At 37.9% G+C, this 17008-nt stretch overlaps 1 protein-coding gene across 1 annotated transcript; it reads left to right on the forward strand.

Annotated features, from left to right (window-relative positions):
* Positions 1-221: 221 nt before the first annotated feature.
* Positions 222-16774, forward strand: pdik1l (PDLIM1 interacting kinase 1 like). Its single transcript, XM_051871949.1, has 4 exons — positions 222-452; positions 3786-4085; positions 10479-11242; positions 13280-16774. The coding sequence occupies exons 2-3, from the start codon at positions 3801-3803 to the stop codon at positions 11217-11219; spliced, it is 1026 nt and encodes a 341-aa protein (XP_051727909.1). The 5' UTR covers positions 222-452; positions 3786-3800; the 3' UTR covers positions 11220-11242; positions 13280-16774.
* Positions 16775-17008: the final 234 nt, after the last annotated feature.

A 17008-nucleotide genomic window follows, 5' to 3' on the forward strand; every position in this document is an offset into this window, starting at 1 on the left:
AAACTTTCAGATTTTTTTCTTAGGATGACAGTGACGATCATATAAAAATCCTGTTAGCCTAGTAAAATAAATGTAGCTCCAAGGCTATAGCCTCTTTTGGCGGAAAATACCGTTACTATGGTAAAATTTTGTTTGGGGTATGTATGATGTGTATGGCAGAACACGGCTGGTGTGTTATTAGAGACAGAGAGAGAGGGCGTTGTTTCTCACTTTCGCTACACTGCCCAAATTTATAAGACAGGCAAAGGGTACGCGCATGAGAAATCTTCGACGCGGACGCGACATTGAGCGCGAGTGCGCTCACGGGCACGCGCTCGTGCTCACGGACATACACAGAAAAAGAGAAAGCGAGAGAGGCGAGGAGTGTGTGCGGCGGCCTCGCGCTTATAATGGCTGCCAAGAAAAGCAGAGCTGAGGAAAATCAGTTACATTGGGAATAAAATCGTGCACAGGTAAATGTTTCTTGTGTTCGTGTTTGTGCGCGTGCAGCGGGACTCTTTGTCTGAGCATGTGTGGTGGGCTGCTACGCAGGTGCATGTGTTGCTACAGGAAGGTTTTTGCACTAAAATACACCTATACTCTTACTGTCACAGCAACATATGAGCATCGCGCGTATGTTCTCTCGTGTGGTGGGCAGCTGCAGTGTGTAATATCATGCTTAGGCAGTGATATCCAGCTGGAGAGGTGAAGACAGCGGCGCTGTGGCCGAAAGAGACAAAACCGACAGGCCTTTTACACAGCAGAACAAGCACATGACTGCATTACAAACACAACTGCGATTGTATTCTTGCGATTTCTGCTCATGTGCTTCACTGTCCTTAGTCACATAGTTAAACAGTGAGTGCGTAATGTTGGCTTTGCCCTTTGATCGCTGTTTCCTCATGTCAAGCTGCTTCCGCACACACACACACGCACACGTGTTGGCAGCGCTGTCGAGTCTGTTTACCATTTGCACTAATGGCGTGTTTTTTAAAATATTTCTGGTCACTCCGGTACAAAAGCGAGATTTGTTTAAAGAAACTGTTCGTGAATCATATCTCTTTTAGAGAAACTGTCATGGTATAGATAAAATATCTATATGAGCAATGGCTAAATTTTGTGGAACTTGTAGCCTATGTCCCTTAATGATTTCCAAGAAAGATGCTTTTTTTTTTTTTTTTTTTTTTTAAATAGAGCTGATTAAATTAAAATAGAAGTTTTAAGTGGCATCATCATGCACTCTGACTTTTTTTTTTTTTTTTTTCCTCCAATCAAATGCCTTCTGGAATGATAATGTCCCTACCCCTAATACCACCTTTCTTCCACATAAAAAGGTAACCCAAGTAACAAATAATGGTTCAAGGTAACTTGTGACATTAACTAATGACACTCACCGCCCTACTCGTATTTCAGTAGAAAATAAGTCAACACAGGAAAGAAATTTGCTTATACATTATAGATACAAGGAGGGACTGCACTAACAAATGTCTGTATTTTGTTTTATTTGAGAATGAAATAGTATGTCTCTCTTCTAACAGTTTTAACTCCCCAACTTCTGAATATATCAAGACTGTGAACGTGTTTTATTTTTACATTTTTCGAATGTGGTATCAGTTCATATTTTGTATATTGTACCTGTTCTTCATTTATATAATTTTATGTTAATGAATGCTTATTTACATTGTTACATTTTCCTGGCGATAAACAGTTTTTCTGTCTTTATAAACTCTTTTAGAGAAACTGTCATGTGGCAGATAAGTTTTGGTTCTTTCAATGTGAGATAAAGCCTACTGTTGTATTATCTTGAATAGACAGACTATTGACAAGTCTTTAATTATGTAGCTTCTGGCCAAACACCACCCACTAGACAGAAAGTAGCTGACATCTGACCAACCACAGTTTGTTAGGTTTTTACATAAAATCTGAAAATTGATACTATTGCATTGCAATATTATTTTAGCTCATTCAAAATGGCACAACAGTGTTTGTACATTCAACAATAAAGAAATTAGTGGAAAATGGCTTATAGTTATGATCCAGAGATAACTTGTTGGCTACATTGGTGATCCTTTGCTACTAATTGCCTCAATCAAAACTGAATATTTTTTACTAAGAATCATGGCTGTGAACCCTTACCCCACAAATGTTGACAAATTTTGTGGTGACTTTTTTGCTTAACTTCTTTGACTCTCAGAAGTTGCATAGTGGTCAGCAAATGAGAGTGGAATTGGCAATTATTGGCAATTTAGAGTACAGTATGTATCAGACAGTTTGTCTGAGACTGAGACTAATTATTGTAAAATAAATGATGTTAAGAGAAACCTAATACAACCGCTTGCTGCTCTAATGGGCCATAGATGATGAGCAGGTCTAGCCTTCCCTACTCTATAGTTAAAATCAACATTGCAGATGATATTGGTATAGAATTCCAAGCCAGATGGAATCGCAGTAGTGATGGAACGGCAATGTGTGTTTGAAATGGCGAGCTCATCCCTGCTTTGGAATTGGAATGCAATAATTATTTTTAAATAATTTACACAATAAATTACACTATTAAATGTAATTTTTAGAAATTCTAAACATGAATATCCATTTTATATGTGCATAATAATGTTCACATGCAGTATGACTGATTTCAGTATTTTGTTTGTTTATTTTCTTTTAATTAATAGTATATAGTATATTTCTATAATATAAATTTGTAATATTTGTAGTACAAAAATAGCATAGAATTTTTGGCCACTTTGCCAAACTTTTTTTTATTTATTTTATTTTTTTTTAATTTTAGCTAGTTTAGCATCATTTTTAATAGGACTGGACGATTATGGTCTAAAATCCAAACTTCGATTAATTGAAAATTTTACCTCGATTACGATTAATGAACGATTTTTTTTTTTTTTTTTTGCCCCCATAGTTCACTGACAAGGTTTGTATATCTATGGTTCGTAACATTTCTTACAGATTTCTGCTCGTTGTAAATCAGATAAAGATAGGCCTACATTAGCACAGTACCAGTATGTAATGAGAGCGATTGCGTGTGTGAATTAGTCTTACCGTTTCTCTATTAATTGTGAAGCTGTGGGTTGTAAATAGTTCCTTCAAAAGTAGAAAAATATATGCTATAATAAGTTTTGAGTTTCTAAGCTACTTTAGTGATAAATCACAGGACAGCGCTGACAACTAGTTTCTGTGTTCCTCTCTGTGCGCGCGATCTTCACGTTTTGTGCAGCTACTGTTTGTATGAGTGTTCGTGCCACAATGCAGCTGCGCGAGCACGGTAGCTCGATATAATAATACACATCCGATCGTCTACAATCGCTTGAATGTGGCTACACATGCGGTAGTATGTTTTTAAGGGGGAAGTATTAACCGAAATAACCGACATGGGGAAATTACGTCGGTTAGAGGTTCTGAATTTCGGTTACTTTTCGATTAATCGTCCAGCCCTAATTTAATTTGAAGAATGAATAAACAAACTTTTTAAATTTTAGATACTTTTATTTATTTATTTATTTATTTTAAAGTCATAAAAATGACAAGCACACAACCAAATTACTAAAACTTTACTAAAATAACACTGATATCTACCAATAAATAATAAAAAATATGGTAACCTACAAGTATATTATGTATACTTTTAGTGCAAACTTTATAGGTAATTGTTGTCTATACTTGCTTGAAAACAATTGTTGTTTTTGCTGTTCTACCACAAAATGACTCTAATTGTCGTTAGAGTTCCTAGCAAATACTATAGTGACTCCGTTCATGGTATATTGTCTGTTGTGGCTTTCTTCCACACAATACAGGTGAGGAAGAAGAGGATGGTGAGCAGTCAAGCCAAGTACGAGCTGATCCAGGAGGTGGGCAGGGGCAGTTACGGTGTGGTATACGAGGCAGCTGTACGGCAGACCGGTGCTCGTGTGGCTGTGAAGAAGATCCGCTGTCACTCCCCGGAGAACGTTGAGCTGGCCTTGAGGGAATTCTGGGCCCTGAGCAGTATCCAGAGCCAGCATCCCAACGTCATCCACCTGGAGGAATGCGTTCTCCAGAGAGACGGTCTCGCCCAGAGAATGAGCCACGGCTCCAGCTCCTCGCTCTATCTGGAGGTGCGTTTCCAACCTGCAAGCACAGTGAACATGAAGTGCAACAATTTTATTTTCACATTGTTTACTAGAGTCAAATCAAATAACTTGATGACAATGAAAAGGAAATGCAAATCACTACATTCATATAGTTATTGCTGACTAGTTGTAACTGTTCATACCCATAGATAGTACTGAATAGGACATGTTTGCCATTTCTGGACACTTTGGGAACAATTGCTGAATTAAATTTTGATTGGACGTAAATCATTTATTATCTGCGTATTAGTGCTCCGTGCTATGCCTTTAGTATCCTGCCAGGAAACAGGAAGTGGCTAAAGGAGGAAATGTAGCTGACAGTAGTTTTTGGTTTATTAATGGGTATGTACTAAATGCATTGGTGCGTTGCCTGAACAATGCTGCCTTCATCATGGGGTAGTCATGTTTAGGAGACGAGTGGGCATGAACAGCACCACAATGTTTTGACAATGTTTCATGAGCCCCTTTAACATTTGGGAGTGTTTTATATTGGGGGGGAAAAAACAAACAGATATTTGCAATATTTTGTTTCTTTTTCCATTAATACTTTCACAACACGGTTTTCAACTGAAAACTTTATGCATTTTGGCCATTCATTTACACAACAGCATTTTGGAAAACGCAAACTTTTTAAAATGATACTATTATCATCTCAGTGTAAACTACAAAAAAGTGAATTTGTGAAAACAGTGACGTCATGCACATGCGTATTACATGTTCAGTCTATAGGCGCATAGTTTTTCTTTACAAAGTGACATCACCAACTACTGACCTGGCATGCATAATACAGCATTTTTAATCGCTTTCGTGGATCCATGTGAATGGGCATCATTTTGACAACATTGTCATCCGTTTTTTTTGTCAATTTCCCAGCAAATAAATGGATATCATGAGCAGAGCACACAGTGCAGCTTCCCTCTGAAACCTGCAGCGCAAATGGTTATTTAAATAAATTGCAGCATTTGCGTTTTGATGATCACTCTAAGCTAAATTGCAATATCGATTTTATTGTGATAACATGCAGCCAAATCTTCTATGCTGTTGATGAAGCATAGCTATAAACCTTACCTCAATTATCATCGATTTATCATAGTGCTTTTTTCGTGTTACTACTACAGTACCCATCATTCTTTCTGACATTATTATAAAATAAAGCTTAACATGCATCATTTGCTCTTTACTATGTTATTTTAGTGCTAAGCTTCCTGTCTTTGTCAGTAATTGAAAATGAGAAAACAGAAAATGAAATTGTCCCTTGCATCCACTTTATTCTGAAAATCACACATTACATTCATTGTAATTACTACTCCCATAAGTAGGAACTTCCCAGGAGGACTTGAAGGCAGCATATTCCCTCTATAATTTAGGGTTTAGGATCTTGTCCCACAGACACTGACCAGACATGTTTCTTAAGAATACATGGACTGTAAGCGAACAGTTGACAGATTCGACAAATAAATAGCTTTCAACTGCATAATATTATCATAGTCTTCACAAACAATGCAGATTTACAGATTTTACTGTTCTGACAGTCTAATATTGACTCTTAGCAAGTTGAAAAAGTTGTCTCCATCCTGCAAAAAATTATATACAGTATCTCACAGAAGTGAGTACACCCCTCACATTTTTGTAAATATTTTATTATATCTTTTCATGTGACAACACTGAAGAAATGACACTTTGCTACAATGTAAAGTAGTGAGTGTACAGCTTGTATAACAGTGTAAATTTGCTGTCCCCTTAAAATAACTCAACACAGCCATTAAAGTCTAAACCGCTGGCCACAAAAGTGAGTACACCCCTAAGTGAAAATGTCCAAATTGGGTCCAATTAGCCATTTTCTCTCCCCGGTGTCATGTGACTCGTTAGTGTTACAAGGTCTCAGGTGTGACTGGGGAGCAGGTGTGTTAAATTTGGTGTTATCGCTCTCACTGTCTCATACTGGTCACTATAAGTTCAACATGGCACCTCATGGCAAAGAACTCTCTGAGGATCTGAGAAAAAAGAATTGTTGCTCTACATAAAGATGGTGTAGGGTATTAGAAGATTGCCAAGACCCTGAAACTGAACTGCAGCACGGTGGCCAAGATCATACAGCGGTTTAACAGGACAGGTTCCACTCCGAACAGGCCTCGCCATGGTCGACCAAAGAAGTTGAGTGCTCGTGCTCAGCGTCATATCCAGAGGTTGTGTTTGGGGAGAAAGACGAATGAGTGCTGCCAGCATTGCTGCAGAGATTGAAGGGGTGGGGGGTCAGCCTGTCAGTGCTCAGACCATACGCTGCACACTGCATCAAATTGGTCTGCATGGCTGTCGTCCCCGAAAGAAGGAAGCCTCTTCTAACAATGCTGCACAAGAAAGCCCGCAAACAGTTTGCTGAAGACAAGCAGACTAAGGAACCATGTCCTGTGGTCTGATGAGACCAAGATAAACTTATTTGGTTCAGATGGTGTCAAGCGTATGTGGCGGCAAGAGTACAAAGACAAGTGTGTCTTGCCTACAGTGAAGCATGGTGGTGGGAGTGTCATGGTCTGGGGCTGCATGAGTACTGCTGGCACTGGGGAGCTACAGTTCATTTAGGGAACCATGAATGCCAACATGTACTGTGACATACTGAAGCAGAGCATGATCCCCTCCCTTCGGAGACTGGGCTGCAGGGCAGTATTCCAACATAACGACCCCAAACACACCTCCCAGACAACCACTGCCTTGCTAAAGAAGCTGAGGGTAAAGGTGATGGACCGTGGGGCATCCTCAAATGGAAGGTGTAGGAGCGCAAGGTCTCTAACATCCACCAGCTCCATGATGTCATCATGGAGTGAGTGGAAGAGGACTCCAGTGGCAACCTGTGAAGCTCTGGTGAACTCCATGCCCAAGAGGGTTAAGGCAGTGCTGGAAAATAATGGTGGCCACACAAAATATTGACACTTTGGGCCCAATTTGGACATTTTCAATTAGGGGTATACTCACTTTTGTGGCCAGTGGTTTAGACATTAATGTTGAGTTATTTTGAGAGGACAGCAAATTTACAGAGTTATACAAGCTGTACACTCACTACTTTACATTGCAGCAAAGTGTGATTTCTTCAGTGTTGCCACATGAAAAGATATAATAAAATATTTACAAAAATGTGAGGGGTGTACTCACTTCTGTGAGATACTGTGTTTGTGTGTGTGTGTGTGTGTGTGTGTGTGTGTGTGTGTGTATGTGTGTGTGTGTGTGTATATATATATATATATATATATATATATATAATATGTATGTGTATGTATGTGTCATTTGAAGTGGATCAAAAAAATTTGTTCTAAGACACTAAGTTGTCCTAAAAAGGTTTTACGACAACATTGGGAGGTTTTGATCCACTTCAAATGTTGACTATTATTATATTATATTATATTATATTATATTAAATTAAAGCAAAAAAAAAAATAAAATAAAATTCCCCAATCAACTAGATGGCTGTTGGATGATTATTCTGATGATGAATATGCAAAAGGAGCAGGAATACAAACTACTTGGACTGCTCTACAAAGGAGACAGCACTCTATAATACAAGTGGAGGATTATAGTATTGTATGCCATTTTGTGTTGGGTCAAGTTGCATAAAGACGTGAGGATGTTGTGACTGGATGAAAACAAGCCAGTGCGCAGCAAAGTAATAAGTTGTTATTCCTGGCCTTTTGAGATGTGGTTGATTAGCACTCTTGCTGCTATAATTATGAGCCTGCAGAGGGCCGTTTGTCTGCTGACCTCTGTCTGTGCAAAGCCTTAAGCATCTTCTGTCAAAAGGCAGCTGATGAAGGGAAACGTGCTTCAGATGGATGCAGAAATCCCCAAAATACTTGTAAAGGTCCTTAACTGTCTTTAACTTTTTAGAACAGGTTAATATCTATTTAATATTAACACTTTTAGGTAAAGCAATATATTTAAAACGTATATAATTTTGAGGTTAACACCATTTTGAACCTCTAGAGCCCGTTGAATTAAATGCTGTGGTTGTTTAGCAACAGACAACTAATCATAAACCACACAAGGTTTACCTCATTTAATATTAATGCTAATAGACTTTCACACAGTATAGGATCAGAATCTTAGGGAAATTTGTTTTGAGCAAGTTTTGCTTTTTGAGAAAGCAGAGCTAATCTGAAAACACAAATCCATGTGGAGGATATTGAGGGAAGGATGTGGTTAAATGTGTCAACACATGACATGCAGCAGTGTGTGTCTGTAACACGCATCTCCTTTACGGACAGTGCTGTTGTTTTTGTGCTTCAGATTCAAGATGTCCTCTGATTGGTTCCCTGTGCAGACAGATGGTGCAGCATTTATAGGTTTGTGCTCTGTTTTGCAATACCCTGCAAGATGGTGAAGAAAACATAGCTGCCAAAGCTGGTTGTGTAATTGCATAACTTGATCGATGCAGTGTGGACTAGGCCATCATCCAGTCAATATTGAAACAAAACAAAAAAAGTGATCCTTTGTATAAGACACTTCTGTTTAAAGCTACTGTTTATCTCATACAGCATATATTTTCCCTCTTGTTTTTGTGTAAGGTAACAGACTAAGTGGAGAGAAATTATTAATAAACTTGCACTTTTAATTTAGTGCTGCAAAGTAAAATTACTCCATCTAATTCAGATATTTTTTTTTTTTTTTTTTATTTTTTTTTTTATTGTGTGTTCCATTCAGTCACAATTTCCATCTTCCTCCTAAAATCTAAAACTTTAATTTTTACAAAGGTGCAACATATGATGTCGGGTTGAAAATGGTGACAACCTAGGAAAATGTACATGGACCATAACAAACGTTTACTTTTAAGCAAATAAATTTGCATCAATGTTTCAAAGCTCTTAAATGACCTATTTAGTAACTGTTAGCAGAGACAAATCACAGTAAACTATTTTCTCTGTTGATAATCATACACCTGTTCAATAAATGCCAGCGTTGCATAGCATCAATTGTCCTCTGCAATTTGGCAGGAGGCTGTCAAACATTAAACATAAAGGTATTGCTTTGCAGATACTCATAAGTTGATGTATGAAGAAAAGGAAAAAAAAAAAAAAGCCAATGCTACTGTTGTTTTGTTAGAGTTGGATATGTATCAGATAATCAGGAATATCAGGAATATCCTACATCTAATTTAGGATGGAACACATTAGTATAACATCAAACTCAATCGTAGTTCACTATTTTTTCGAACAGAGCTTTTGCCTCACTTTAAGTGATTGTTTTATTTGATGTTGATGTGGATGGATGGGATTTAAAGTCTCTTGATAGAGTCAGCTTAAGATTTCAGCTATGAAGTTTGGCTTCTATCCTGGAACATCTTTAGTTTTATCCTACTAAACTTCCCCTAGAGTTTCCTCAGCAAGCAAATAATATTGGAACAGGATGAAATAGCTGGAAGGTTTTTTTTTTTTTTTTTTTTTTTTTTTACTTTTCCCACAACTTTTGTGTTACAGACATGAATGATTCCTCAAATCGTGCGGCTAGTTTTTAAGAGGTGTGCTATTACCTGTCTAAGCAATCTAACTTATGTTTTTTCCCCGGTGGAGAAAAAGTGGGGAAAAAATCCATTGGACTTGAATTGAAGGAGGGATTCAATCTTTTGACTTGGGTTCTGGATGGTTGCTTATTTGTCCAAAATGCTTGTCCAAATTGTATGCGCTCAAAAAAGAAAGAATAACTAGTCTGTTCTCAGGTGTGAAAAACAAAGTTATGTCAACCAAATAGCCAAACTTGTCCGAACACTGAAAAACATACTGTTAGACCAAAGCAAGGGTATATTAAAAATTTCTTTAATTTAACATATGCAAAGTAAAAAAAAAAGTGCAAAAATGTGAAGTGTCTAAAAAAAAAAAAACAGACCAAAATGCAGACGTTTCAGCCCCTTCTTTCTTCAGTGCTCATGAAACAAACAGCAACACTTTTATAGGCACAATTGCAAATTGATACCAGCTGAGCTTAAAAAGGAAAAAAAAAAGAAAATAAATTACAAGTGGGGGAAAAAAAAAAAATACAAAAAACATGCAAGATCTATCTCTTCATTCAATCCAATTGACCATTAAAAATTCAACCACAAGTGTCATTGCATAAATCTATACAAAATGTGAACCTTTACACCCTTCAACTCCAACCCTGGAGGACAAGTGTCCTGCTGAGTTTAGTTCCAACTCTAACCAAACACACGAGTTGTCAAAAGTACCGACTTCGGTACAAAGTCGGTACTGAAATTTTAAAAATGTGACGCTTTGACAGACAGGTGGGTTCACTTGGGATTGTTACTAAAGTCCGCAGTACTGCCCCCCAGGAATAGAGTTGAAGAGCCCTGTTTTACACAATTGGTTTTAACTTTTGTATTTATTTATATCCACTCAGTTGGTGGAGACATCCTTGAAAGGTGAGATCACGTTTGACCCCCGCTGCGCCTACTACCTGTGGTTCGTCATGGACTTCTGCGATGGTGGAGACATGAATGCCTATCTACTGTCCCGCAAACCCAGCCGCAAGACTAACACCAGCTTCATGCTGCAACTGGGCAGTGCTCTTGCCTTCCTGCATCGCAACCAGATCATCCACCGAGACCTCAAACCCGACAACATTCTCATCTCGCAGGGCCGCACCCCAGCCGGGTCCCCCGAACCCACCCTGAAAGTGGCTGACTTTGGCCTCAGCAAGGTCTGCTCCTGTTCGGGCCTGAACCCCGAAGAACCAGCCAGCGTCAACAAGTGTTTCTTGTCCACAGCTTGTGGAACGGACTTCTACATGGCCCCTGAAGTGTGGGAGGGCCACTACACCGCTAAGGCTGACATTTTTGCTTTGGGGGTGATCATATGGGCCATGGTGGAACGGATAACGTTTGTGGATGTAGAGACTCAGAAGGAGCTTTTAGGGAGCTATGTACAGCAGGGGGAGGATATTGTCCCCTTGGGGGAGGCTCTGCTGGAGAATCCCAAGATGGAGCTCCTCATCCCAGCCCGGAAGAAAAGCATGAATGCTGGCATGAAGCAGCTGATTCGAGAGATGCTTTCCGCCAATCCACAGGAGCGACCAGACGCTGTTGAGCTGGAGCTCAGGCTGGTTCGGATCGCATGCAGGGAACTTGATTGGGATACGTGAAAGGAAAGCATCTTGGACATGGGGTAAACTTTTAGGAAAACAGGCTCTGAGCTTGAAGTGAACGTAAAAATGTTGTGTTCGGCCCTGTCCCAAATGGCACACTTGATGTGGACTTTGGGTCTGTGAAATCCATAATACCCATTTGTCAATTCAGATTTTGGGCTCCTTTTGCTGAGCCCACAATGGTGTAGACGATTACCTAACATTATCCATGCTGCAAAGTATAGACTTTGAGGAATGTCTCGCAGGCTAAGGGTGCCATTTGGGACAGGGTCTTTGTGGGCAGGATTAGGTTTTTCGAGGGTGTTTGCACTGGTCACCCAGCTTAGTACAGCATTCATTGATGAAAAAACAGCCTTTACAATGTTAAATATTACTGACTCACCTGTTCACAAGAACATTGGGACTTTCATTGACAGTAGTCTAAATGGGCTTCAGGGGGGTTTCATTGATGAATAACATCAGATATCCACCTTCCATTGACCATAAACCACAGTGACCCAGATAAACACAGAGGTCCACAGAATTCCCAGAACATTCCCAGCACTAAGACATCAGAGAGCATGTAGATTAGGGCTGGGCGATATAGCTACAATATAAATTTGTAAAATATTTTGGCTTCATGAAATATTCAATATTTGCCTTTTGATGGTCTTACTTAGGTTTATATTTATTTTCTTTGCCAATGATTTGGAGGAAGGGGTGCAAAACTGGTCTACTGACATGGTCTTTAGGAATCATAATGGCTAGAAAAATGGCATTAAAGTCATGTTTGCTCTTTTTGTCACCAACAACATAATAGTGAATATATACATATATATTCAATTTAATGCCCAGCCCTATTGTAGATTTAATATAGCACAGCAGAAAGACTCACAACTCTTTAGTTCTCTATGAGAGCTAGTCTCACCTCACTCCCGGTGCTAATTCAAATTTTAATGCAAAGTGGAAAACATGCAGCAAATAACGGCTTCTTTTACAGCCATTTTTTTTCATGGTCAATTTAACAGCTATTTTTTTTTTTTTTTTTTTTTTACAACAGGATCAATATCTGTTTTTCTGTACTTCACAAACAAAAGGGCTTCAGGGAGTTGTATTTGTATCACTAAATCTTTTCTACAAAAATCTTCAAGGCAATAGTTTGTCAAAAGACGTGGTACATTTTCTAATATTTATCATCCTGCTGGAGATTTGAATAATCAGTGAATACCCATTTTAATAATAATAAAAAAACACGAAGATTGGGTTTCAAGGGAATTCAGATGTGTAGTATCTGATATAAACTGACAGATATGAATATATACAGACTTATTCTGTCTTTACTTCCTACTGGAAACTAAATGACTAAAGGCAGCTCTGTGTACTATATGTGTGTCCATTTCAGAACACCAGAAGTAAAGTGATTCAACATAACTTAGATCCTCAATTCAAGACTTTCTCCTCTCTGGACTGTGGCTTAATTAAATCCTATCAGATTTAAAAATGGGAAAGCTGGCACTTTCCACAAGTAGGGTATAAATGGGAAAGTAAGATTTGGTTGCGCTAGTAGGGGCTAGATTTCGATAACAAGGTTGAATGGTTGCGCTTCACAAATGCTCTACAATTTGCGTAAAAATTGAGAAAATAGAATAAGATTTACTTCCCGCCATGCTATAGAAAGAGTCAAACTTAAGAGAATGTCTTTGATTGTAATGCTTTGTTAAATGATTTCCAATTGCTTTAAACAAAGTTAACACCATTTGTACCCTATTTGTGGAAAGTACCATCTGCTCTTTCAGACAGAATAGCTACTATTACTTTAGCTGATGGATTCGGTTAAACATTGACTTGAATTCATAGAGTGAAAATCAGTCTGGAATGGACCATGGCGTTGTGGTCGACAATTTAATTAGAGATACTTGCCCACAACCTTGTGATCTTTACACCCAGTGATCCTCATATGAACGCTGTGAACAACCAGCCTCGATCAAAAACACGAAACCTCATGTATTAGCACCGAGAGAGTTACGCACTACAACAAACACCAGTGTACTAATGCATGCAACTCCTCTCACCTTCAGGGAAATGCGTACAGGGAGTGTGAACGGATAAAAACTTTGATGCCAACACACACACAACCATAAGCCTCTGTGAGTCGGGGATCTCACGTCTTTGACACACGATACCAGCGAGCTGAATTTGATCTCCACTTCACTGTGTCATTTCTGCCTGGAATCCCAGAGTGCCGAATCTTACCAGTAATCCCTTCCGCCACGCTCATGACAGACTAACGCTAAGCCTGTTACGTTTCTGAGGTATTAGGCTAAGAAAGCATTCTCTGGGACAGAAACTGCCATTCAGGTCAACGTTTTGTACAATTTTACAGGCAATTCAGACATGAGTCCTCGTGGTAGTAGTACCTCTGTCCCTTTAAACACACGACGCGTCTTTTTCCTAAGTGACAAGCAAAAGCATTAATATTTAATGCTGTGTGTATCCATATATTTTTCACCTTGTCAAGTGGGGCATGATGTAAATGCCAGAACCAGCAAAATATTAATTCAGAGCAATGGCTTAAATCATCCCTCTCAAAGTGTTTTTTTTCCCCTTTTGTGGAAGCTTCTCTTCCAACTGTGGTATTATGCTATAATCCACATTATCGCAAGAATAAAGGATAAAAGGATTATTTTCACAGAGCCACTACTTCATAATCACCCAAATATTGTTTAATCTTCCTTTTTCTTTTAGATTACCATAATTTATGCCTTATTTTTAAATCCTATTGCCCTTATGAGCACTTGATTCGGCTGTGTGTTTCCTGGAGTTCTCTCAAAGGACAGAGCTACATTTGCCTCACAAACACTTCGTTGTGTTGGTTAGAAATGATTTTTTTTTTAACAAGTGTTGCTGTTTGTCAGTATTAATAAGAACTTCATGGATGGGACATGTGTCCACTGAATCGTGCATCCGTGAAGCCGACATGCAGACGAATGTCACTTTTCACATGTAGACGAATGTAAGCTCCTGGCCCAATAGAAACATTGTGGGAAAAGAGCAAATTAAAGGTGTGGTGCTGTCTTAGGCTATGTTCACACCGCAGTTGCATGTGTCCCAAACCTGATTTGAGACTGATCTGTTTTTGGATGAGTGGGAACAGCAAAAATCCCATTACCCCGAGCCACTTTTGTATTATTCAGTTACGTTTTATTGACCTGTGTCTGGTTTAAAATATATAGTGCCCAAAAAAATATTTGGATATTTAATTTACACTTAAAGAGTTAGTTCACCCAAAAATGAAAATTCTGTCATCTACTCACCCTCATGTTGTTCCAAACCTGTAAGACTTGCGTTCACCTTCGGAACATAAATTAAGTTAATATATAAGTTAACAACTTTTTTTTTTTTTAATAAAATCTGAGCCAGTTTTGTACTCTCCATTGACAGCTACGCAACTACCACTTAAAAGTGATGACGAATCCATATGAATTGAGTGGTGTAGTCCAATTCTTCTGAAGAGAGATGATCACTTTATATGATGAACAGATTGAATTTAGGCTTTTATTCACATATAAACATCAGCGAACATGAACAAGCTCAACCGAACCTGTTTGACGTGCAAGAATGAACCTCATTGGTTCTCGCAAGTCAAGCAAGCATGATGGAGCCTCCTTTTATCATAACTGATGTGTGTGTTGATGAATGTTAATATGTGAATAAAAGCCAAAATTAAATCGTGTCCCTTGAGAAAATTTGGACTAAACCACTGAATTCATATGGATTAGTTTTACGATCTCTTTATGAACTTTTTGAAGCGTCAACAACATGGTAGTTGCGTAGCTGTCTATGGAGGGACAGAAATTGCTCCAATTTTATTAACGATATCTTCATTTGTGTTCAAGTCTTATGGGTTTAGAATGACATTAAGGTGAGTAATTAATTACAGAATTTTAATTTGAGTAAACTAACCCTTAAAAAATTTATTAATGTTACTGTTTTAGACAAAATGTCAAAGCAAGAATCATCTGCCCTTAAATGCTGCTAGAGCTTATCTGAGCCATTTTTGCAATGGCTTTTAATCAACTGGTGTCAAGGTGATGTATTAAAGTTCTGCTTAAGTTCACCCAGGTGTCCTAACCACAGGTGTAGTTCATAACATATTCCACTAACGCTTCACTTTAAACAGTCACAACAGAAGTTAAAATGTTAATGCATAGATTCATGAAGTCCAAGGTTGCAAATACTTTTGATATATCGTTCCGATGTTTGGGGTCATTTTTTTTTTTTTTTTTTTCATGGTTTTTGAATGGAGTCTTTTCGGCTGCATTTATTTGATCAAAAATACAGTAAAAACAGTAATATTTTGAAATATTACAATTTTAAAGAAATGTTTTACATTTTAATATATTTTAAAATGTAATTTATTCCTGTGATGGCAAAGCTGAATTATCATCAGCCATTTCTCCAGTCTTCAGTCACATGATCCTTCATAAATCATTCTAATATGCTGATTTGCTACTCAAGAAACATTATCATTGATGATGAAAACAGTTGTGCTGATTAATGTATATGTCGAAACTGTGGTGCATTTTGTTCAGGATTTGATGGATAGAAAGTTCAAAAGAACAGCATTTATTTTAAAATTGATTTTTGGTTACAATATAAAAGTCTTTACTGCCACTTTTGTTTTAATGACCCCAAACTTTTGAACTGTAGTGTAATTTCATAAAATAACAGAATATGATGTTATAATCAAAATGCCAGGGTTGCGGTTTTACGCACACTGGTCAATTTAAGATTAGCGTCTGATATGGGACGTATTTAAATAAGTTGGTAATAGCCTGATTGGGGCAGAAAATTGAGTTTGGATGCTTTATCTTGCGGTGTGAACAGACTTTAAACAAGCACCCCATTACTTTATCCTGAAATTAGTTTTTCCTTCTTGACTAATAAAAAATGACCCACAATAATTTTCACTTGGCAAGTTTTTTTTTTTTTTCCTCTTCTGTACATACTGTACATGAACGTCTTATGCCTGAAATGCACAGATGACTTCCTGATGGTTTTACGTGTTTGAATGATTGGTGAGTTTGTATTGTGGGCTGGGCTGTCCATCATTGGTTGTTATAAGTAGCGTGATGACATGATTTCATGCCCTTCTGTGTTTCAGATTTTTTTTGTTTGTTTTTTTGTGCTGTTTCAGTGTGTCTACTGATATGATCTGATATACTGATATGTGTGTTAAACTGGGAGCACAACTGTATTTAAATTTTGTAACAAAGAAAATCTTGTTTCAAAAAAGCACTACGAAATATTTCCCACAGTGCCCTGCTCACAGATTCCCCCCAAGCCTCTGACAGCCTGACCTGATTTATGATCAACTACTTGGAACTTTGTGGTGTTGCACTGTGACTTGAAAAGTGCTTTTTTTTTTTTTTTTTTTTTTCTTTCTTTCCCACAGAAACTTTGTGTTCTTGTAAAGTATTTTGAGATAAACAGAATTTCATGAGAGGGGATCTTCTAAGTGAATGTGTAATTTATTGTTGGGGTTGGCTTTATTAATAAAACTTTTACTTGAATCATGTTTTATTGACGTATTTATTTAAGAAATGCAGAACAAGTCTCTGTGTTGGCCAAGATTACATTTTAATGACCTGTCTATAAAGTGGAAGGTCAGCCATTAGCTTTTTGCCAGCGAGTACTCACAAAAATTATAGTAACTTTATAGAGCCATACATTCAATTCAGTTTTTCAACGCACATTTATTTGTATAGCGCTTTTTACGATACATATCGTTTCAAAGCAGCTTTACA

Source organism: Ctenopharyngodon idella, chromosome 19 (assembly GCF_019924925.1).
Source record: "Ctenopharyngodon idella isolate HZGC_01 chromosome 19, HZGC01, whole genome shotgun sequence".
Taxonomy (NCBI): domain Eukaryota; kingdom Metazoa; phylum Chordata; class Actinopteri; order Cypriniformes; family Xenocyprididae; genus Ctenopharyngodon; species Ctenopharyngodon idella.

Coding starts and splice junctions, on each gene's coding strand:
- pdik1l (XM_051871949.1), top strand. CDS start 3,801: ATGGTGAGCAGTCAAGCCAAGTACGAGCTGATCCAGGAGGTGGGCAGG. Junction 4,086..10,478: donor GCTCCTCGCTCTATCTGGAG/GTGCGTTTCCAA, acceptor ATATCCACTCAG/TTGGTGGAGACATCCTTGAA.